The 23,749-nt window shown below is 36.4% G+C and overlaps 1 protein-coding gene across 5 annotated transcripts in view; it reads left to right on the forward strand.

The window, feature by feature from the left end:
* DOCK4 (dedicator of cytokinesis 4) overlaps positions 1–23,749 on the forward strand; it is a 247,477-nt gene that overhangs the window by 132,334 nt on the left and 91,394 nt on the right. For all 5 annotated transcript variants that reach the window (XM_038185208.2, XM_038185199.2, XM_038185205.2 and 2 more), the window contains exons 13-16: positions 4,858–4,983; positions 20,702–20,826; positions 22,528–22,690; positions 23,596–23,702. In XM_038185208.2, the coding sequence (XP_038041136.1) occupies positions 4,858–4,983; positions 20,702–20,826; positions 22,528–22,690; positions 23,596–23,702 (521 nt within the window). The remainder of the gene's footprint in view (positions 1–4,857; positions 4,984–20,701; positions 20,827–22,527; positions 22,691–23,595; positions 23,703–23,749) is intronic.

A 23,749-nucleotide genomic window follows, 5' to 3' on the forward strand; every position in this document is an offset into this window, starting at 1 on the left:
GAACAAGATGATTTGCTTTTGCAATATAACAATATAATGTGGCAATGGGAATTGGCAAGTTATGTGCATTGTTAATAGAAAAATGGCATTAATGGGCTTACCCAGGTAAGAACTGGAGAAATTATTGCTGAGATCTTTGTTGCCTGTATAAGGAGATTAGACTACAATAGTCATTACCCAGTTGCCTGTATAAGGAGATTAGACTAGAACAGTCACTTAGCCTTCTGGTCCTGCAGCCTTCATCTCCTGGTGATTCTGGTAAGCAATACTTGAGGTGCCGTGCTATTCCCTGTAAAGAAATTCCAAGCCAGTTTTCCTGTGATAATATAATTCTATTTGCATTTATGCATTTATTTTCCATGTGAATTAAAAAAAAAAAAAAAAAAAAAAGTGTGAGGGAACAAAAAACCTTCTCTCTTGATAGCATTTCTGGCAAAATTCTTAGGCACAAGAGTTCATTTAATTTGTGAGCCTCAAGAAAGTTGTAAAAATCTTGCAGAGACTTTTTTTTCCTTTTTTTCTTTCATTCTTTTTTACTGAGCCAAAAAAAAATAAAAATGTAAAGTTGAGGGAAAGATTAAGAGTTTGGAGTTTGCTCATTCAGAATAATCACAATCAAACCTTTAACGAGGCCTGCAGGGATTGAATTTACCTCTCTATTTCTCTCTGTTCCCAGACTGTAATTTGTGGGATTTACTGCACAGTTTTTGCTGTAACCAAAATCAGATTCACAAGATTTATACAATTATTTTTCCCATATCACAATGAACCAATGAAAGATTTTTTTCACCTATTGTAATACAAAAATCTACTGGTTTTATCTTTAGAGTTGTAATTTGGGCATTTTAAATACTATGAGAAATGTGAACACCTGTATGCTTCCAGAATATTAACACCATTAGGCAGCTTTATTTGGACAGATGCCTTATTTTATTACCTTTCTTAAAATACAAACATTTCTGAATAATATTCTGTCTGTTTTGGTTTGATTTGAGGGGAGGGATGGGGGTTGTTTGTTTGTTTTTTTGTTTTCTGTCAGCTTCCTGAGCAGCTGCTAGGCATTTTCTTCTTAATATGATCTAGGATGCTCTGTTGCCAGTAGATAGAAGCTGAATGTAAATGCTTTCCCCTCCTCCAGAAGCTCAAATGCAAATAAGTGATGTGGAAGTATAATGAACAGTTGCCTTTTGTTATAACTAATTGCAGAAATCAATAATGCAGTATAAAAGCTGCCTTAAGCTAAAAATCACGTATCTAACAGAAATACAGGATGCTTATTCAGCAGCTTGTCAATTTTCTGTATTCTCTATCATCTGAATGATAAAAATCATCCATGATGAAATATAGTACAAGTTAGCTGTGAGCAGTCTCTAGTGTTTGCAAAAGAAGTAAAAGAAGATTTGTTTCCAGTAGCACATGGAGTTTTGTAGTAATATTTTCAAAACAGGAGTAAGTGAAGAATGATAATTAACACAATAGGTTTTAATTATGAGGGAGGTACTTTAAACATGAGGTAAGTAATTGGATTTTTTTCAAAGGGGACAAAACTAGACCGTGTACCTAATTAAGGAAAGTATGCCAGTCATTTAGAGACTGGATCATCATTTTTATTCTCATATTTTAGCTCCAAATGTTCTAGAAATGGAAAACGTATAATAATGAGGTTTTGGAGAGATTCTAGGTCTCCTAAGTGCTTCAATGATTATATCAGCCACTGTCAGATGCCACCTGTGGTGGCATATTATAGTTTTCTATTTTGCTTTGTACGTGTACAGCTGTTCCAGCAGGAATGCTCAATTTTTATTTATATATTTATATTTTTTGAAGCTGAACTCAATAGAGTTGGCCGATAATTTTATAGTCTAATGAAGGAACTTACATGAGAAAAAACTGGTATTGAGTTTCATCATCAGAGTGGAATTAATTGAGACTAAAGGATACTAATTTTGTCATATGACAGAAAAAGCATTCATGTTTTCTTACAAGAAAAGTTAATGAATTATCTTTCTATTTCCTTATATAAAAAGAGTATCTCTATTATTTTCATTGCATTCCTTTTCTTTGAGTATCTTCTCCATCTCCCTCAGATTGGCTACAGACCAAATTGGAAGCCTGCTCCATCTTGACTCTGTCTCATTACTGTCTGGTGATGAAACCTTCCTTTCTCAGAGCAGCAATCTTATCAACCCCCTTCCCTCCTTCTCCCTAGAGATGGCTATAATCTCTTGCAAATTGAGTTCAGTGGCTTTCTAGCCATTACAGAGATACACAAAATTCTGCTTATATTTTGGTGAAGAAGGTGGTTTCTTTCAACTAGTTGGTGCCTCCTCATTGCACTTTGTTTTGCACTGTGTCTGAGCGAATTCCTCTTCACTTCAATTGAATGTGCAGGCAGTGTTATAAAAATCTGAATGGCTCTGTGGTGTGTCTGCCTAATTTAAATGATCTTAGTTAACTCAATTTGATAGCATTGTAACTTGATTTATAATAAGGATACAAACTTGTAAAGTGTCCCTTGTAAAATGCGAATTATTCTGTCTTTGCAAATACCTCTTCCTCGTGACTTGTATTTCAGATAAATGCTTCCTCGGTCATGGTGAGTGTCTAGTTTCTTTGTCAAGTGGTATTTTTTTAGACCATAAATATGGAATTGATATTTCATATAGCTGGCCACAGGTTTTGTGTTTAGCTGTCAGCACAGTCCTCAGGACCTCTCTGGCTTTGGCGGGCTGGACTTGTCTTGGCCAGCCTGCAGATTTGTTTTGACTTGTAACAGCATTTATCTAATGACAAAACAATAAATTACATCTACTTTATTTTAGCTCTTACTTAGCTTTGTTCAGTTTTACAGTGCAACACACATTGATATGAATGCTTTGTGCTTTGTATCTAATAGATAGATATAAGATGTAGCTACTGTATATAGAATTGGCTATATGTAATCCCACAGCCTGAATTGAAACACAGCTCTAGTTGGTTAGTAATAGGTAATAAATTTCATTAATCTCCCTTTGCTGAGTCTGTTTTGCCTATGACAATAATTGGTGAGTGATCTCCCTGTCCTTATCTCAACCTTGAGCCCTTTTCACTCTATTTTCTCCCCCTTTTCCTTTGAGGAGGGGGTGTGAGAGAGTGGTTGTGGTGGAGCTCAGCTGCCCAGCAAGGTAAAACCACCACAGACATAAGCAGGCCACCAAGGGTTTGTTTTCTGGTCTACACTGATGGCAATTGTCCCTACTCCCTAGAAGTTTTTAAGTGGTTAATCACAGAACAAATTACCATTACCAAGAGAATTAATGTCCATTATTAAATGTAGTCTTTAAACTAGAATAGACTTAACATTTTTCCTTGTAATATTTGCTTATGCACTGATTTGGAGACGCTCAGGTGAGCTCTTTTTCATGTTAAGAGAATTGAAGTCTGGTTAGAGCATCATATTCTCTTGCCAAAATTGTAAAATATATATATATATATATATATAATTTTGGAGTTGCCAAAATTATAAAATATAAGAGTAGATAAGAGGAAGAACATAAAAGGTGTTATGCTAATTAAGCCTCTGATGTCTTCCAGGAAGTAGGCTGAACTAGTAGTACTTAGGACAGATCTTTCAGGTTACAATTTAAGAATCATCAGACTTCAAGTAAATTCATTCAATTAAACAGTTACATGCTCATAGGGGAAATTTCTTCCAAAGCCCAAAGGACCATTGACCTTGTTGTTCAGTTTGTTATTTACTTAAGCTTAATCTGAAGTTAATCAGAGTTGTCTCTATCTCCAGTTGTTCAGTGTATATGAAAAGTTTCCTCTTATCTTCCCTTTGATCTGTTGACACATAATATGCTGTAGTAATGCTGAAGGTCAGGGCAGATTAATCTCTGCAAACTCTATCATCCTGACACTTGTCTTGGTGATTATATTTGAAATAACCAAAAGGCATGCCTGTTGTTTTTGCCAGTTTCAGCAGTGATGAAGTATTGTGTTTGCAATTTGTTTTGTATACTGCAGATATAATAGGTGAAGTTATGCTTCCTAAATTCTAGAGCAATAAATGTTGGGAAATGATTATATTATCACTGTTGCATTTTGCATGTCTATTAGCAAACATAGAAAAGAGCACGATTGATTAAACCTGATGAATATTGAAGAAAGAAAAAAAAAGTAATTTCAGTCATTATGGCATTACTTTGCCTATGTAACAAATATTGATTAAGCTTGATTTATTTATTGTAGTTTGTTTCTTCAAATTTTGGATGAATAATTGTATTACTTTGTATAAGGTGAAATGATGCTTTGTAATGAGATGTCTCTGTTTTTCTGATGGATACGGAGAACCATGGTTGCACCTTTTTTTACATACCAATGAAGGCAGTGTTGTGTTGAAGTAAATGAAAAAATTAAGTTGTAGCAAGTATTACTAATTGACATTTCTCCTAATTGACATTTCTCTAACTTTTTTTTCCAGTTAAGGTCTCTGTCTGTCTCTATTGAGACAATCTTGATCTGACGTGTCATTGTAGTTAAGTTACATATCAGTAATAATTTGCTAATTCTTTTTCATGGGTAGTTGTTTTCTCATCCTTCTGGATTTCTGGGTGTTGACACCATTCCCAAATACATTAATACTATTGATATTACTAAATATAATAATATAATAGCTTGTAATAATACAATAATATAGTAATAATATAACATAGAGTAATAATATAATAACTTGATATAACTGAACTTCCTCTCAGTTGTCTGACCTGTCAGGAATGGATATATACTTGCAAACATACAAAGTTTTGAAGAAGTAATAATGATCACATTCTGTTTGAATGTCTTATTTTCCCTTGTTTTACTCTTCACTTTCAGGTCTGGCAGTTTCTCTTCAGCTGCTTCATGGAGACATAGAACAGATTCGGAGAGAGTATACATCCATGTTTACCCATGGAGTATCCATAACAAGGAAGCTAGGTTTTTCCAATATTATCATGCCTGGTAAGTTTAAAAGAAAGAAATTTCCATAAGCAGCAAGAGGAAGAACTAATGAGAAGTTACTGATCTTTCAGTTGCTTTCAAAACAAGTATCTCATTCTAAAAATCCTTAAACTTTTCCATAAACTTTTTTTTTTTTTCTGATATAAACAAAAGAAAGCTATATCCCAGAGGCCCCATCACATTAGATAATTACTACATCAATTTCAAAAGGGCATACAGTTATAGCAGTCTCTTTTTGAGAGATGAAACCCTACTTTATGGAAGTGGAGATGACTGAATCCAAGACTGCTGAGCTCTGCACAGAGAAGGCAATAACCGGCAGAACATTATGTTCTTCAGAGCTGGTTACTTCCTAAATAAAGATTCACAGACTTTTACTGACACTGTACAGCTTCTGGTTTCACCAGGTTTGTGCCTCAACTGATGAGATAGAGATACTGGAAATAGGTCATTGTAGGGATGTGGGGATGTGGAAACTATATTTTGAGCAGATTGTAGGAGAATATACTTCAACCTGTTTAAATGCTTGAAGGAAGAAAGGTTGAAAGAATGTGTCAATATGTATATGAAGAAGCAAATATAGGAAGAAGACAAAGGTAATATCTATAGTTCCTTCCAATAAATTATTTTTTTAAAGTTTAATGGGTTGCAGGAAGTTATACAGACAGTATCTTTTTAAAGGAAAAGCACTCTTACAAGCAGATGAGTTAGGCAAGATATTTGTGTTACTGAAAAATGTTAGAGGGAGGAGCTCACATCTTTGTTTCAGTTCTGAGTCCACATGCAGTGATTTGACTCTCTCAGATGTAAGTCATCCTCAGGACTTGGAGTTTTTTAATAGGGACTATTTCTTCTTTACAAATACATGCTTTGCATTCCTTTATACATAAATCAGAAGCAAACTGAGGTTTGAGGCAAGAATATGTAAGCTTCAATGCTTCACTAATCAAGGAAGTCATAATAGGCATTTAAAACTCAGTAATGAGACTCAGCTTTAGCTATGGGCATGTACTTCTCTTGAATTTCTGCCTGAAACTTGACAATTGAGAATTCACTCTTGTGTTCTTACTGCCAATTAAACATCTGTCCTTCTGCATCCCTCATCAGTACTACTAATCACTTAAAATTTTCACAGAGCACAAGTTAATAAAACAGGTTTATTGTTATTATGAAAATATTCTGCTGATGTCACCATGATATTTAGAACAGTAAAATGCATGAGCCTGGTGCCATTTAATTTAGAGGTAGATTATATACTCATGTTTAATGGAAGTCTTCTATCAAAGTCTTAAGGCTTTTAAGCTTTTTTTTTTTTTGTGACTGTTGAATTTGTCCTATGAATCAAATGTGTATTGTAGATAATACATCTGATAACAATGGAAGCAGGTTTACAAAGCTGCAAAAAGCACAGTATAATTCCCATTAAGAAATCTTTCTCCATTTACTCATTATTATCTATGATTTAATGGCCTTCTTCTCTGTGTTATCAAATTTTCTCAGTTCTTTTCTTAGTTCTCATTTTCCATTTGTGAAATAACTCGATGTACTAAACTGCTAAAAGCATGTTATAGCAGAGTACTGTGTAGTGAGCTCCTCAAGGAGTTTCCTAAGCCAAATTCAAAGAAATGCACATGCTCGTTTTGTCCTTTTTTATTGAAAAAATAATAGATGGATTTTGGTGTACTGCTTTTTCGGTCAAAATGTATGCATACCTCAGTTTAGAAAAAGTACAACTTTCAGTCTGTGTTTGCTGGCACAGAGGAGATTTCTCCTAAAGAGAAATAATCATCTCATTCTTCTAACAACAAGTTCCAAGGGCTAACCAGAGCAGTGTGCTCTAGGCAGTGAAATGCCTGCAGGAGCCTAGCCTTTGAAATGATTTTTTCTTTTAAAGCTCCCCTTTCATTTTGTTTCTCTCTAGTGTCTCTTTTCAGAGATGAATGAGAGAACTTCATCTTTTGCCACTGGAAATGGTCACTAATTAGGTCTTTTTTGTTGTTTTTTGTTGAAATTGAGTGTGTTGCTCTGGCTAATTAGCACTTAGGTTAGGGTTCTGAATGAGACTGTCTTGAATTATTTAGTAAGAAATACTACATGCTGCTAAACTGAAGTATCTGTTGTATAAGGTGCAAGATTTTAAGTCCATCTCCTATTTTGGCATATTTAAACTCTAACTGACCTTTGTTTTACATTGTATCAGTCCTTTTCTTTTTAGAGGTTTTGCTTCTAAAAGTAACTAGGATCAGCATAGGTGCCATACCAGAGTCTTGATGACAATAATAATGCATATTTTTCATGGCACAATACTTTTTATGTCAGTGGAGACTGACAGGGTGAAGCTTCTTTTCAGGACCAATGGAATTTTTTAATGAAGAACTTCAAGTGTTTTAGAACATGAAGTAGATGAGTAAAAAAAGGCATATATGATTCAAAAAAGGCTGTGAAATAGGTAACTCACTCTATGCTAGATGGCAGAATAAGGAAAGGAAGTAAAAACCTCATTTTATGAGCCTAATCAATATACATTTTCTAGGTTTAACAAGGATATAAGGGCAGGCTATGTGCAACCACTAGTACTCCCCTTTCCGTCATCCTTGTGTGACAGTTGGCAGATGTGCAAGCCGATATTCTTGGAAAGCTTTGCACATCAAAGGACAACTGTGCTTACACTCTGAATTTCTATCTTATCAGTTCTACGTTTCCTGAAAGGATGGATAGCCTCATTGTTACTTATATAAGTATATTGGATGTCTATGAACATGCTAAACTTTTTGAGAAATATTTTAAATTAATGTACATAGTAGTTGATAGAATGCGAGAGCCCTTTTTTATATTTCTATACAAAACTGTACCTGCTTTTTCTGCTCTTTCATATTCTGTACTCATATGGAATTTGGTTTCAAATTTAACTTACAGCATCTGCATCACTGCCTAACATCAGTGCTGTGTATTATGCTCACATGTTCTGGCACATACACATACACTTGTGTGCATCTGTGTGGAAGATACCTAATTCCTTAAAGAAACCTGATCGTTAGCATGTGTTGTGTGAATATTTTAGAATCAGAATAAACCATAGCACAGGTGTTTGTCTGAGTGAAGATTTACTGGAGGGGCCAGAGCTCTCTGCTAGGGCTGCCAATTGTAAACAGACTGTAAGCTATCATGTGGTAATCATCTATATAGTTGCACATCTTACTTTGTTGTGCTTGTCAAACTAGAACTGCATCTGGTTTACTTTATTTAAGATAGAGTGTTATTAACAGTGCTACTGTTGTTAGTATTTGTCTTACTACTTGGTACAACCAAAATCCATTCAGTGTGAGACACTAGCACATAAAGTAAACAAATCTTGTGGATTTCTGTAAGAATTATTTTTTCACTAAGAAATACACTTAAGCCCAACCATTATTTCCTGAAACTCTACCTAGAAATTTATTCTATGTAGCTTTCTATATAATAATAAAAAAGAGAATTCTGAATTTAAACAGCTAGAGATGTACGTTTGAAATAGTATATATATTTTATAGCATTTCACCTCCAAATGCCTTAGTCCATAAAATGTACTGCAGAGTATAAACAATTGTCCTATTGACTGACATCTCAACAGATTTTCATAGACAGATACCATTTACCTATAGGTACCCTTTTTGGGTATAGGATTTCAGCTTGTGGCATTACCACTGCTGAGATCTGACCACCACTTCCTCTGAGTTTGGATCAACATTTATATTTCTTTCTGTCCATCCAAATTATTAAACTGTTTTGAAACTAGAAGAGGTTAAAGAATTGACAAGTCAGCACAATGGTATTACATTGACCATTGTTTTCCCTGTATGTAACTGTAAGTGGTCTACAATGCTGCTATCAGTATCTGTGTTAGTCAGTCCTGACTGAAATATTCTTTGTAATACTTCTCTCTGAATTTTTTGGTCCTCTTCTAATCCTGTGATTTCCCTTCACAAATAGCATAGCTAAAAACTCTACATAAAGCTGCAGCATTAATTTCTGTAATAGAATTTTAGTGCTTCTAGACTTCTCTTGTGTCTGACAAACAACAGAAGTTTTGTTTTGTTTCTCCGTGTTGTCTTTTTTAACTATTTCTGGTCATTTAGCATATACAATGAGCTGCCTAGGATGTTTCAGACTTTGATATTACATACAAGCTTTTATATGCTTAATTTAGGAACGGGAACTTTTTTTTTTTTTTTTACCATCACAACTGCATTGTCAACTTTTAAATCCATGAGGTGTCCTTTATCTCACCAGTTATAATATCTCACCAGAATTGTCCGTGAAAGCTTCTGAATATACTTACTACTCCTTCATCTAGATTATTAGAAGGTCTTTTGTTCTTTTCATGTGGATGTACATTCTTTCCAATCTTTCTTTCTTTCCCTTTTCAGAAGCTTTTAAATTGAAACTAGAACTAAAATATTTGTCTTTTTATACAAATGATCTCACAAAATGCTATCCATGTGATAACATGCATTTTTCAATGATGTGATTTTGACTAGAAGCATATTCCCCCTTTCAAAGCTTAGAATAAGAGTCTGGAGAGCAAAAATGTAAAGAAAGCTATGGAATCTGTTCTCGTCATCATGGTAAGTGTATGTGTCTATGTAGCTGTCAGTGAGCTTGGACTTAGTAAAGAGCTGTTGATTCTAGGAAGAGAAATTTATGTCTGACACACTTAAACATTTTTCTTCCACAAGGAGTGGTATGAATTTTTTCCAGTCTTGATCAGCCCGTATGGAGTACAAACAGCATAAATTTCCACCTGCCACTGTTTGCTGTTCTGATTTCCAAGAATCCAGAAGTATGTATTTTTAATTACTGAAAGTAATATTGCCTTGGATATATTAGTTGCACAAAATGTTTGAGCAATATTGTCAAGTAAAGACACCTTGAATTTTGACCTTTCACAAAACTGAAGCGCTCTGTGGGGAATATCCTCTGCTTTCAAATCCTATTTTAATACTATTTAAAAGCTTTGATCCTTTCTACCAAAGGAAAATCGCTGGAGAAAACAAAGATGCTAATATGTGACTCCATAGTTGGTTAGGCAAGTGCAAAGAACTTTTATATTGCTTTCCCTCTCCTTCCCATGGCGTCTGTCTTATTTTTTTGGTTCATTAGGAACTGAAGGAAAAATAGAAGAGGAATATGGAAAGGGAAGAAAAGCTAGAATTTAAATGAACTTCCCTCGACTTAAAGTTTCCAAATGAAATCTAACAAAAACAGGTGTTGGATTCTGCACCTGGGATGGAGATATGTACAGTGGGGGCAAGAGGCTAGAGAACAGCCCTGCAGAAAGCTATCTGGTGGTTCGAACTGATGGCAAGTCAGCAGTGTGCCCTGGCAGCCAAAAGGGCCAGCCGTATCTTAGGGTGCCTCACCTTGACTACTGTGGGCAGTTTGGGTCACCACAGTGTCAGAAGGACGTAAAACTATTAGAGTGCCTCCAAAGGAGGGCTACAAAGATGGTGAATGGTCTAGAAGGCAAGACGTATGAGGAGCAGCTGAGGTCCCTTGGTCTGTTGAGCCCCGAGCAGAGCAGGCTGAGGGGAGGCCTCATGGCGGCCTGCAGCTCCCTCACAAGGGGAGCGGAGGGGCAGGTGCTGAGCTCTGCTCTCTGGGGACAGCGATAGGACCCGAGGGAACAGCATGGAGCTGGGACAGGGGAGGGTCAGGCTGGGGGTTAGGGAAAGGTTCTGCACTGGGACAGGCTGCCCAGGGCAATGGTCATGGCACTGAGACTGCTGGAGTTCAAGGAGGGTTTGGATAACACTCTTAGATATAACATCCGATTTTTGTGTGGTCCTGTGTGGAGCCAGAAGTTGGACTCAATGATCCTTGTGGGTCCCTTCCAACTTGTGATATTCTATGTTTCTGTGAAGAATGAGGATAAATGAGGATATTCTGCAGATTTGGATGTATTTGGATGACTTTCTTCTGATCATAGGATAAGTAGCAGTGGTAAGTTGGAAGTATATGCAAGGCAGTTATGTCTTGGAAGTCTTTCTTCACTAAAACAGGTAAATAGCATTAGGAGACTAAGAGGTGAATGCATTAACTCTGAAAAAATAGTCTCAATCCTGTTAAATTCCTTAGACAGTCAACAGGTCTGTTTTCTGTTAAACAAGATTGTAAATCTTTTACTCCCCACAGATCAAATCAATTTGTTTTACATCTCACTGTTAAAAGGAAAATCAAGAAGTCACAGAGAACATGGTAGATCTACATTTTGTTTGAAATCTGAAAGTTTTGCAGTTTGAGAAGCCCATTTATAAAGGGCATTTCATTTGCTTTGTCAGCTGCTTTCTGATGAGTTTTTTTTAGGGCTTGTTGAGATTTTGTGCAATAAAGCTGAAATGTAAATTATGTTCTCTTGAGAAAGGACAGCAGGATAATTGAGAAAAGGAGTCTGTTTTTTCCTTTTGGTCTTCAGTTTAAATGCCAAAGCTTGCTAAATCTAATAGTGAAACAGTAAAACTGTTACCAAAGTCACCAATGCTCCTGAAATTCTTACACATTGTTCTAATTCTTCTCTTATAATATTACTGAGTCTTGTTAAGTAAAACCTAGCTAGTAGTACAAAAATAACAGAAATTGTCTTATTTCTTTCTGCCCAGTCCCTGTCATGTACTTAAATGCAGCTGCACATTCACACACACACACCAAATAAGTTTTTGTCAACTGTCACCAAAAAGATCCCAGTTTTCTCTCAGTCCTGAGCCATATGTGAATATTACTGACAAACAGTAATTATTGTGAGTCTGTGCTTCTTGCAAGTAGCAAAGTTGTTCTTTGCAGCAGTAAGCAAGAAGTCAAGATATTGCTAAACGGAGAGAAAGCACTGAACAGACATCTGACTGGTGGTTGTCACAGCCCTTAAACCTGACACACATGTTCACTGGCAGCTTCAGTCATGTCAATGAGATTTGCCCCGTTTTTAAAAGTATTGATAGTATTTCACCCTTCAGAACTGCTTTTTTTTTTTTTTTTTTTTAAGAGTACATTCACTGATATACAGCCAGCCACTTTTTCATTACTTTCTACAATGCTAAACAGAAAATCAATTGTTTCAGTAAGGGGATTTTACTTACTACAGTGATTAAATTCCTTGTGAAATGCAGTGTGCCTATATGTTCCTGACTTGATCTTTCTAAGAATGTCCTTCACTCAGATAACATCGTTTTGCACTGTGATTTTCATGAATAGTGCCAAATTGCTTAACTTTACATTATTTTTAAATTGACCTTTTTAATTAAATGCAGCTGTGAAGCTTGACATGAAATTTTAATATGCTAGAGGAGGACAAATCATCAAAGTTAAATTGCCAGAAAGGCATTAGCGAGTGTTTAGTAATGCTATTGTGTTCCAGGACATATTTATTTTTTTCTCCAAAGTGGATATATTAATAAATACATATATTTTGATTGGTAAAGTATTTACAGCCTCCAGGTTGAGACTACTGCAAATACATACCATCAGCTTGCAGTACAATACCAGCAGCTTGCAGTGAAATCTGAGCTATATGCTGTTTTGTTATCTGTAGTCAGTGTTGCATCACCCAGCTAGAGGGCCACCTTCTTTTGCATTGTAGCACTGCTGCAAGACACCTCTTCTGTCTTGTTCCCAGTGTTTCTGTAAACTGCCTCCTATCATACCTGTACCCATGTCAGTTTGCACGCTTACTGGGCTAAAAAAAGGAGTGGAAGATTTCCCGTGTTTTGTTTTTAATTTTGTTTTGCTTGTTGTTGTCAGAATATCAGCATGGATAACTTCATTGTTGCTAAGAGATATTGAATGTGTTGAATCGAAGGACTGGACGCAACGTCTCTGGTCCTATCCTCAAGTTAAAATCACCTTAAATGTGTTCGAGGTTTTTTTTGTTTGTTTGTTTGTTTGAGATCTCCTTACTGATTATGGCTACACAGTTCTCACCCTATTCTACAAAGTCTTTTCAAGAGCTTGGCTCTAATGCATTTTGCCTCCACAAGATTTACATCCCACATAGTACCATTTTGTCTGTGCCATGTCCAGAGAGTTTCAATCCCTCAAACTGAAATTGTTTTAAGAGCTGTTCAAGTCATGTTTAAAGTATAAAGCACAGCAACTCATTAGCTTGCACTTTACAGAGATGTAAATTAACAAGAACTTTCTGTAAACCAAATACTGTTTTATGCTCCTGCTCAATTCATGGCTCTAAAGGACCTATAATTCTGAACAAAGCTTTCAAAAAGGCAGTTACTAACAAAAGCTCCCAGTGAGTTCTGTGTAATTATTTTCAAATTAGCAGCTGCTGTCAGGACAGTTTAGATTTGCACACTGTAAGCTGTAACTATCAGAGATGCTATCTCAGTCAAATACAATCACACTGTGTTTTGTTACAGCAGTAAATAATTGAATTGGAATTTATTTCACTAGAAAGCTTTCTTGAGGATGACTGGCAAACTAAACGCTCTTTCCTTTCTAACAAAGACAGCTACCTTTGATCTTTGACAGCTATCTTCAGCTTGAAAAGCTTGTTCCATATTAATATGCTACAAGAAATTTTACAGTTCTGAATATGGTTGGAATATGAAGAAAGTCTTGCTGTTACAATATCTGTGTTGCAATTACAGCTCACAGCTCCCTCAGTGGAACTTTGAAAACACTTTTGCAATGAGGGATCGTTACTTTGACACATAGATAAGGTACGAGTATATCTAGAAAAATAAGAGAACAAACAATACGTTCATACAAATGTTCTCGTGGTGCTTGTCCTGACCTGACCTTCTTCTCCCTAGTGATTACCTATGTTGCTCTCATCACCTGAGGTTCAGAGCAAGCACTGAAGCTTCTGTGGGCCGGGGCAGCTCACGTGCAGGTCCTGTATCTGGGGGTACATCCTGTGAGCAGCAGGAGCAGTGGACAGTGCCTGTAAGCAGGCTCCTGAACAGTGATAATTCAGCTTCCTATCTATGAAGGAAAGGTAGTCTGCAGAACCATCCCATAATGAAACTGCGGGGTGAAGATAATAGGACCCCTGAGCATGCATTGTCAGCCTCCTAATTATTCCTGCCTAATTTCTCTTTTCTATTTACTTAAAACTTGTGTTTTATTGTTGGCCGGTTCAGCAAGGCCAACCTCCATTACTTAAGCATGTCCTCCGTCAGTGTTTCTTGAGTTTGTTTTGGGGCTTTAATTGGCCTTTCTTTTGCTTCTTGTATTTGCCTCTGTCATGTAACTGATACTGATCAGGTCTCCATCCTCCACTGCAGTTTAGCCCGTGATACCTCATTACTAGTTGGATTGAGGTCATGAATGAAGCTTCTGTTTCTTTTCAGGTCAGAAACATTGAGCTGTAGTGTTCCTGGTTCACACCTACATCTGGGGCAGTCAGGGTTTGGAGTTTTTCCTCTTAGCCTATAAATAGCGCTTTCAAGATGTTTTTGCCAGGTCCAAGCTGAAATGTTTTGGCAGGACCATATGAAGAGGCAGTTACTGCCAACGCTGTGCTGTACGCATTTTGATTTAGCAACCCAGGCATTTCAGTTCCTCACCTTTCACATACAATTAAATTCACTTACCAGACCAAATGTCCCTTCAGTGTGTACACTAAATACTTGGGCTGCATTGGAAAGTGAAGGCAGTATAATCTTCCACATCGCTACAGCTTTACATTTTTTTTTGTTAAATTCCATGGAACTGAGATTTCTATATTCCTCTAGCCCTCCATGGTACCAGAAGTTCTTGTAGGAATGCTTCAGTCTATAGCTTCTCATATTTAAAAATGTAGTTTTGATTAGCTGAACAGATGAAACGATGGACTGCTAACTTAGTAGTGTCGAGGTCTAATGGGTTGCTTCTATAATTAGGACAGAAGCTACATTTTTCAACACATTGTGTTGTTGCCTGAAGTAAGAGCAATAGCAAACAGCTTCCCTAGATACACTCTTTGATCCTCACAGTTCTTCCATTTTTCCAAGAGACAGCTTATTCTTACTCCAACAGGGACTAATGCCAATATTTTTTTTTTCTGCTTTGTTATTTGTCATCTTACATCTAATCTCACAGAATCACAGAATCACAGAATTTCTAGGTTGGAAGAGACCTCAAGATCATCGAGTCCAACCTCTGACCTAATGCAAACAGTCCCCACTAAACCATATCCGTAAGCTCTACATCTAAATGTCTTCTAAAGACTTCCAGGGATGGTGACTCCACCACCTCCCTGGGCAGCCTGTTCCAGTGCCTCACAACCCTTTCGGTAAAGAAGTTCTTCCTAACATCTAACCTAAAACTCCCCTGGTGCAACTTAAGCCCATTCCCCCTCGTCCTGTCACCAGGCACGTGGGAGAACAGGCCAACCCCCACCTCACTACAGCCTCCTTTAAGGTATCTGTAGAGAGCAATAAGGTCACCCCTGAGCCTCCTTTTCTCCAGGCTGAACAAGCCCAGCTCCTTCAGCCGCTCCTCGTAGGACTTGTTCTTCAGGCCCCTCACCAGCTTCGTCGCCCTTCTCAGGACCCGCTCAAGCACCTCAATGTCCTTCTTATAGCGAGGGGCCCAAATCTACAACAACCTTGTCTTACCTGTGGTTGGTTGTGTCTCATTAACTTCGGTTTTTATTGGGATAGTTGGTAGAAGGTGTCTGTGCTAAGATAGGCAGTGTTTTTATGCAGCAACATTATTCAGAGAACACAGAAATGCAATGCATAAACTCTTTAGTTTTCTTTTCTTCATCTTCTGTTGAGTCAGCCCCTAACGCACATATCTACAAGTGCCCTTTGCTTCTCAGGAGCCCTACCCTAGGTGGTTTAGCTTCACAAATCATGAGTCTTAGTGTGTGTGGTTCAGCTTCCTACAGCTTTTTCTTTCTCAGAAACTGTATGTCAGTCCTAGAAAAGGCTGACTTATCTTGGATGTTTCAACTTCACGCTGTTTACCTCTGTTATTAACTGGATGTCCACATCAACATGTTCTACATGTTCCTTGCCCAGCCCACAAGCCCTGGTGAATTCAGAAAGCTTAAAGAAAACTGCTTCTGGTCACACAGGATTGAGGTGATGGAGATGCTCTGTAAGAACAGGTGAAAATGAGCTGTCCTATGTTATGAAAGAAAACCTCTCAAAAGGTCTAGATCTTCCACACAACTTCATTATAGGTAGCGGTAGGCTTGTCACCTTAAAGTTGAGCAACATTTTCCATGTTGTTTTCAGTCATTTATTCCTGTACCAAACTCTATGCTGAAAATAGCCATTGCATGTTTTCACTGAAGCATATTTAGAGAAGGTGACATTGGTACTTCTGAATATTTAGCTGGAGTAAGCCTGCTGCTTTTTTCACCATGTTTAAAAGCTCATCGTGTGTGATTGAGATTCAATTTTATAGGCATGTCTTCAACCAGTAATTAAAAACTGATTGACTCTAATGTCCAAGATGTCCCTTGCTTGTTTCTGTGTAAATTCTGCACTTTTGGTCAAATGTAAGACAGTAGAAAAAATCTCAGTACACACCCACCTAGGGGAGATTCATTTGAGTCATGCAGATACTTTAGCAGAAGGTACCATCTGTACTCACCAAAGTCTACCTCAGAACTTAGGTATTCAGCAGAATTTTGCCTTTCAGTGCTCCCTGTGGCCGCAATTGTCTCTCTTGGTGAAAACAAGATGATATAATGTGAGAATTATCCATCTGGTATACTTGTCAAGGAAGAAATACTATAGAAAAAGGATGCATATTCTTGTAATCAAATGTGTAATTATAGTTTTCAGAAATAAAAAAGATCCGTGAAAGGAATATAGATTAAAAAAATCAGACATTTGCTGATGTTTCAATACTTTATAGATCAAGCTGGAATTGTTTTTACTTGAAGGGGGTCCACAAAGGAATGCCCCTGGTTAGTTTTACACATAAAATTTCACTTTTTGGACAGAGAATATTTGTCAAGGAAGCTTGAAGCAATGGCATTTCTACATTTGGGAAGTAAAAGAGGTTAAGATATCTCCAGAACAATATACTGAGAGCTAAATACATTTTAAAAAATAGTTCCCAATATATTTTTGTATGGTTTTATCACAGTTTTCTTTCCTTTTTCCTTTCCAGATTGACGTTCACTTCCCAAATGCCTTTTCTTTTTTTTTTTTTCAGTCAGCAATTCTATTTTCTGATAAGGCTTTGTGCTTGATTTTTACAACCCTTTTGACTTTTTAATCTTGTGAGCTTTCACTCATAATATGTTCACATAAATATTGTGCTACAGATTTGTCAGGAGCTTGGTTTTAAATTCTTAACCTTCCAGTATGCTTATCTGAACTGTACAAATTCAACGTAGCTGGTTTTCGTACATTTTGGTTGCACGGAGTGATCTCCTTTAAAGCAAAAGTGAAATACGTGTGAGTATAAATCCAGACACAGAAAGCCAAATCTAAACCAGAAACATTTTTGTAAGGATCACAAGATGTCAGATATGCCACATACATTGAGGAAAGGAAGTTGGTGTTTCATCTGCCTGATGCAGACAGTACCCATGATATATAGCCTGGAGCTTACATTCTTTTTTGTTTAATTTTCCAGTGTATTTTAGTTGTTTCCCTTCTGCTTTTCTATCCATCTGTTTCCGTGTAAATCATCATATGTCATGTACGTCATTGTTTCTCTTATAGTGTGAGAGGCTTAGTTTCCTCTTGGATTTAATTTGCCTTGCATGATAATGGAGAAAATATGGCTTTTTTTTTTTTTACAATAAGGTGACCCATGTGCTTTGATTGCTCTGAGACATTGAAAACAGAATAGAGTCCTGACTGGATGTAGATTTGGACAAAAAATGTCTGAACTATCCTCTCATGGCACTGATTGCACACCCTGCAGAGGGTTCTGTAAGAGGAGAACAGGACAGGAACTATGAAGGTTCATCCACCTGTGTCCTTAGTCCCAGTGATTTGACTTCTTCTGACATTTACAATGGTGAAATTCAATGCATTTAGAACTTTTTAAAAACCTCAAAATGTAGACACCATTTTAAAAAGCCTGCTTAACTTCCGTAAGCCTGTCGTTACATTTTTAGCAATGCTTTCTTATTTTTCATTTAAATCCCATACAGTTTGTTCGGCTTAAAAAGGAAAGCGAAAAAAAAAGTGAAAACTCGTTTTTCACTGAGTTTTATTTGGGCTAGATCATGATTTTTTGTGTGTTGTGTGTGTGTGTGTTTTTGTTTTGGTTTTTTTTTTTTTTTGGTTGTGTTTCTGTGAAGACTCCTTGGAAAATTGAAAGAATTTCTTCCTGACAAATAAAAATCAAGACAAAATGTAGCCCAAATGCACACAGAATCCAGGTTAATCTTTAAAGAGATATTGCTGCAACTACAAGTTGTTTGATAAAACCAGTTATATTACAAAGTTTCTCTTCTTGATTAATGTGTGGATGCCATTTTTTCTGAATGTAAAACTCCTGAGAGTGACCAAGTGCCAGCACTGACTAGAAGCAGTCCTGGAATTAGCATGTGCCAAGCAAGGCCCAGCACGTTGCGTGCTCTGTGCTATCCATACTGAACTGCCCTCTAAAACTTCTATAATCAAATACTACTGAAATATAGAAATAATCAGAAACTAGTAGTTTTAAGGGTAATTTTGTGACTTGAATCCCGATAACATCTTTACAGATTCACTTGAAGGGCCTATCTAGCCAGCTATTGTAAACAGCCCCCTAAGGAAGAGACATGCATATATGCATGTATGGTAATGACCCCCTGATGCTCCCCCTGCCTCCAGCTATTTTCAGCCCAAGGGATTTCCGGAGCTGCTTGTGACCGTCTGTTTCATATCCTTCAGTGGATCTGCCTTCCAAGACTTCTCTGTTCTCCCCATGAACCCTTACAAATTTCTGACATTCACAACATCCGTTTGAAAGGGTTTTTCTGCTTGTTTTTTACAAGTCTGCTGTCTATCACAAGAATAGCCACCACCTTTTGCTCATTTTGAACTTGGTTTCCATTGGGAATCAGAGACAGATTCAATGATTACACACTGTTATTAGTAATTTGGCTTTTTCATCCTTGACTTCACATAAAGCTCTTAAGTGAATACCATCTGGTCCTGGTATTTATTTCTATTCATGCTGTATATCTGTACTCTAACATCTAGCATCATCGTTTCAAAAGACAATTAATAAGGTAATACAATGGCAGATTTCCACCACTTTTTATGGGCATGATTCTTGAGAGTTTGATAATATTATCAGTTTCCTCTTTTGCCTTTTTTTTTTTTTCCATTTGGCAGTGGTTCAGATTGTGCTTTGGAGGAATTGTTTAATTAACTATTTTGCATACAGTGATGGAATAATGTTAGTTATAAAAATATTAGAAAACTGTTGCAATATTAAAGCTTCTGGTACTTGGAAATTGCTGGAGAATTGCATGCAGTAAAACAAACACAAGAGTATCCTGGAATGTTCAAGCGACTCAAATTCAGCCTGCATATTCAAATGAAGCTGAAGATCGAAGATGCACTGATCATTTATCAGTTACATATCTGTTAATTAATTTTACCCACAGTACAAACATCCATCTCCCATTTGACTTCCAAGTAGTATGCCTGTGAATACACAAACCTCATACTTCAGTTTTTCATCAATGCTCGGTGAAAATCTGTTTTAATTCTGTATTTGCATTTCACTCTATGAAGGCATATATTCTTGATCTTTTTTCTTCCTGACAAGTCTAGAAATTAGAACTTTAGAAGATGCTCCTAATGATAATGCTGTTTTTCTACAAACTCCCATCACTTCCAAGTAGTTTTAGTAATGTTTGTCCAGAGGCAGGTTAGTTTTGACTTCTTAGAAAAAAGATCTAGCATCTGCTTAGGGAACAGGGGCTTCCCGACCACCTCACTCCAGTCACCACGGTTAATGCTTCTTCCCTCTGTCTTCAACAAATGGCAAACAATTTTTCCATTCATCATCTATAAAGTTCACGTTGTGTGTCAGGTGAAACTAAAATAAAATTAGCATAGATCTGAAGTTCTGGTTAAGCCCTGATGGATTGCATAATTTGTTAATGGATAAATGTGCAAGGAATTTCCAGTAAAACATGCTAGCAGTATTTAATAACTTACCTATATTATGTAACACTTAGGCAGAGCTTGCACTGGATTTGTAATTTGACATGTTGATGAAGACTTCGGTCTCAGAATCCTTGCCAGCAAGTGTAAAATAAGAGTACTTTTCATTACTAAACTTTGGAATTGACAGTTAATGTAAAATATGGTGAGGTCTTTTAGATGAGAAAGATTTGAATGCTAGCTTGGCTTTTTACTTTTTCAAAGAGTAATTAGGAAAGCAATACACCTTCTTCAAGTGTGAAAGAGATTATGTGTAAAAAAGTTCTAATGAGGAGCCATTAAACAGAGAAATGTAGAGATTACTATGAAGGACAATGTGTTGATAATTCCTTAGACTAAAAGAGGAATGAAGGGAAGTGAAGCCAGACATCAGCTTCAGTCTAACTGGAGACGCCATGGTACATACCAAAACCAATAAAATGAATAAAAGTTGCTGGAATTGTTCAGCACGGCAGATGATCTCTCAGGCTTCCAGAGGGATGAAAATCTGAAAATACTGATAAATTGTGTGATACTGTTCTTTGAAAGAAAAAATGAAAGTCTATTAAAGTAGTAAAAGTGAAAAGTAATCAATTTTAACTGACTTGTGCTCACTTTTTTTTTTTTTATAGGTGAAATGAGGAATGATTTATACATCACTGTAGAGAGAGGAGAATTTGAGAAGGGAGGGAAAAGTGTGGCCAGAAATGTGGAAGTGACGATGCATGTTGTGGACAGCAGTGGTCAGATTTTAAAGGTACCTCTGTTGTGTAATTTTCCTTGCTGCAGTTAATTTTGATACATATTTTCACATGTAAATAATCGCTTGTGGCTTTGTTTGATGAATACGAAATTGCTTTGGAAAGGTCATATATGTGTTTAGATATTCAAAGCATTTCAACTTTGCTTAAAGTCAAAATGTACATGTGTGTTTTATTTATGTGATCAATTACATGATCCAGATAAGCACCTAAAACTGCCACCCAAATAACTAGTGATTCCATTAAGGTGCTCTAAAATGTTGAAGCAAGGTTAAGTTCTGGAGAATTTTAGATTTGATAACTTTTAGTAGTTACACATTTTCTAATGTTAATGCAGAACATGTTTCAATCATTTTGCATCATCATTTTTATTATCTAATTGAAATAAATGAGAGATCACTGATGCAAAAATGACCTCTGTGTGGGTTTTAATGAAAGAATAAATTACTGTTCCTTCTTTTCTTCAGGTTTGGTTGCATGCTGCTGCTGATACCTTATAGGCACTAGTCCTTTTAGATTTCCATTATTAATAGCTGACTGTTTCTCAGATTTTTCTGTACAAAAGGATTTCTGTTCGCCTGCAACCTTTTCTATACATATTTAGCATCTTTTTCTTTTTTCTTTTCTTTTCTTTTCTTTTCTTTTCTTTTCTTTTCTTTTCTTTTCTTTTCTTTTCTTTTCTTTTCTTTTCTTTTCTTTTCTTTTCTTTTCTTTTCTTTTCTTTTCTTTTCTTTTCTTTTCTTTTCTTTTCAAGGTACTTTTTCATATGTTCTGCATGATGTTGAGGGCTAAGGGCTGACAAAATGTAGAAAGCCTGATGGAGATAGTCTGAACCAAATTGTGTGTGTGTGTGAATATCTGTGAAGTGAGGTTGTGTGTATAAATGCATGGAGTGAAACAAATGCATATTATATATGAAACTGCTTTTATATATGCATATATGTAAAGAACCTGCTTTCGCAGGGGGGTTGGACCCAATGATCTTTCGAGGTCCCTTCTAACTCCTTCAGTTCTGTGATTCTGTGATATATATATGTGTAAGAGATATTAAGATGCAAAGGCAATCCTTTATTACTGCTGAGGAGAAAAGCTACAGCAGTAGCTTATTTTTCCTGCAGATAATTGACAGGTATCCCAAAGATGGGACTTAAAGAAACCCATTTGCTTACTTTGCTATGGAGAAACCATTATGAGTTTTTCAAAAACAACACAATACTGTGTTTGTTCCTGGTCAAGGGATCCAGATTTCTTTACAGTTTCATGCTGGGATGTGTCACTGATGAGCAGAGTTATGGGTTTATTTCAGATGACTAAAGATCCTGGAGTCTGGGCTGTTCTCATCTTGCATAAATTCTCATTTAGTGCTTGAGCATAAATACTGGATGGAACACCCTGTATCATGGGTTTCCACTTAACATATGTTGCTTAAGCCTTCCTGATCACCCAGTTTCCCCTATTAAATGCTTTAATTCTTATTTGTGTGGATGATTCTTGCCATGATTTTTTCTAATTAGCAAATGTTAACAAATTGCTACTATTTTTGTGGGTTTTACAATATTGAGTACTATCCCACATGTGGCATTTATGATAATAATATGGATATTAAATAGTGTTCTTTGTAAGAACAGTTCTTGATGACATCTTAAGAGTGATCTAATCTATTTTTAAATATTTAATCAATATTTTTTCTTCATTAGGATTTTATCTCATTTGGCTCTGGAGAGCCACCAGCCAGCGAGTACCATTCATTTGTGCTTTATCATAACAATGGTCCCAGATGGGCTGAGCTGCTGAAACTTCCTATTCCTGTGGATAAATTCAGAGGAGCCCACATCCGCTGTGAATTCCGGCACTGTTCCAGTAAGCGCTCATCACAACTTCTCCTCATCCTCTCTGTTACAGCGGCAGTCAGCACATGAGTTTCCCTAACACCTCAGGAAAAAAGATAGCTGTGTAAACTTTCTCTCTAATGCTTTTATGACACAGCTTTTCAGGCTTGTAGCTCTGTTTCATGGAACTTGGTGCTTTGGTAAAGCCTAAATGCTAGGAGAAACCAGTCTAGTTTTATTAAATAGTAATAAGCAGCACTGCAGGTGCAAATGTAAGCATAATTTCAAAATGCAAATTTAGAATTTATTTGGTGAATTACCCAAAATGATCCAAAATGATACCTGCTACCTTAGCCGATGTTTAACAATCCAACACCTTGAAAAAATAAACAAATACAGTGTGGTCAGTTAACAGCACTTTTGTATTTTTTGTATTTATAAGAAACAGTGACATCTTCAGTGATATATAGAGAGGTAGATAGTTTATTTGAAAACTGTAGTGCAGGTTAGCCTGAGGATGACCTAAAATGAAGATCAGTAGGTAGAAACTACTATAGTGGATAAATAACATACACGCACATACAGTAAAACACAAAACAAAATTAAAAAAAAAACACCTTCTCTTCACATTGGAATAGCTAGATCGCATTCATTTAGTTCTCCTGGCATTCTGTATATTGCAAAGGTTTCATATTTGCTGATTTCCACTATTTGACATTAATAAAAACCAAGTCAGTCCAGAATACTGCTTTCTGATTTATAGTGAGATAACAGAAACCAGTAGAGGAGATAACATACAAATCTGCAAAGAAATGTAAGATCTTCTTAGTCTTACTAGATGCAAATAGTTCCAGAATACTTCCTTATGCTGTATTATACCCTTTTATTTTGTCTAAAATATGAAACATTAATTTTATCTATTTACATGTTTTTCAGCAAAAGAAAAGGGTGAGAAGAAGTTGTTTGGCTTTTCTTTCGTGCCCCTGATGCAGGAAAATGGGAGGACATTGCCAGATGGCACCCATGAACTCATTGTACACAAGGTAATTTGAATTAGAAATCATTAGCTGTAATGATTCCTCTGGAACAT

This window comes from Anas platyrhynchos, chromosome 1 (assembly GCF_047663525.1).
Source record: "Anas platyrhynchos isolate ZD024472 breed Pekin duck chromosome 1, IASCAAS_PekinDuck_T2T, whole genome shotgun sequence".
Lineage (NCBI taxonomy): Eukaryota > Metazoa > Chordata > Aves > Anseriformes > Anatidae > Anas > Anas platyrhynchos.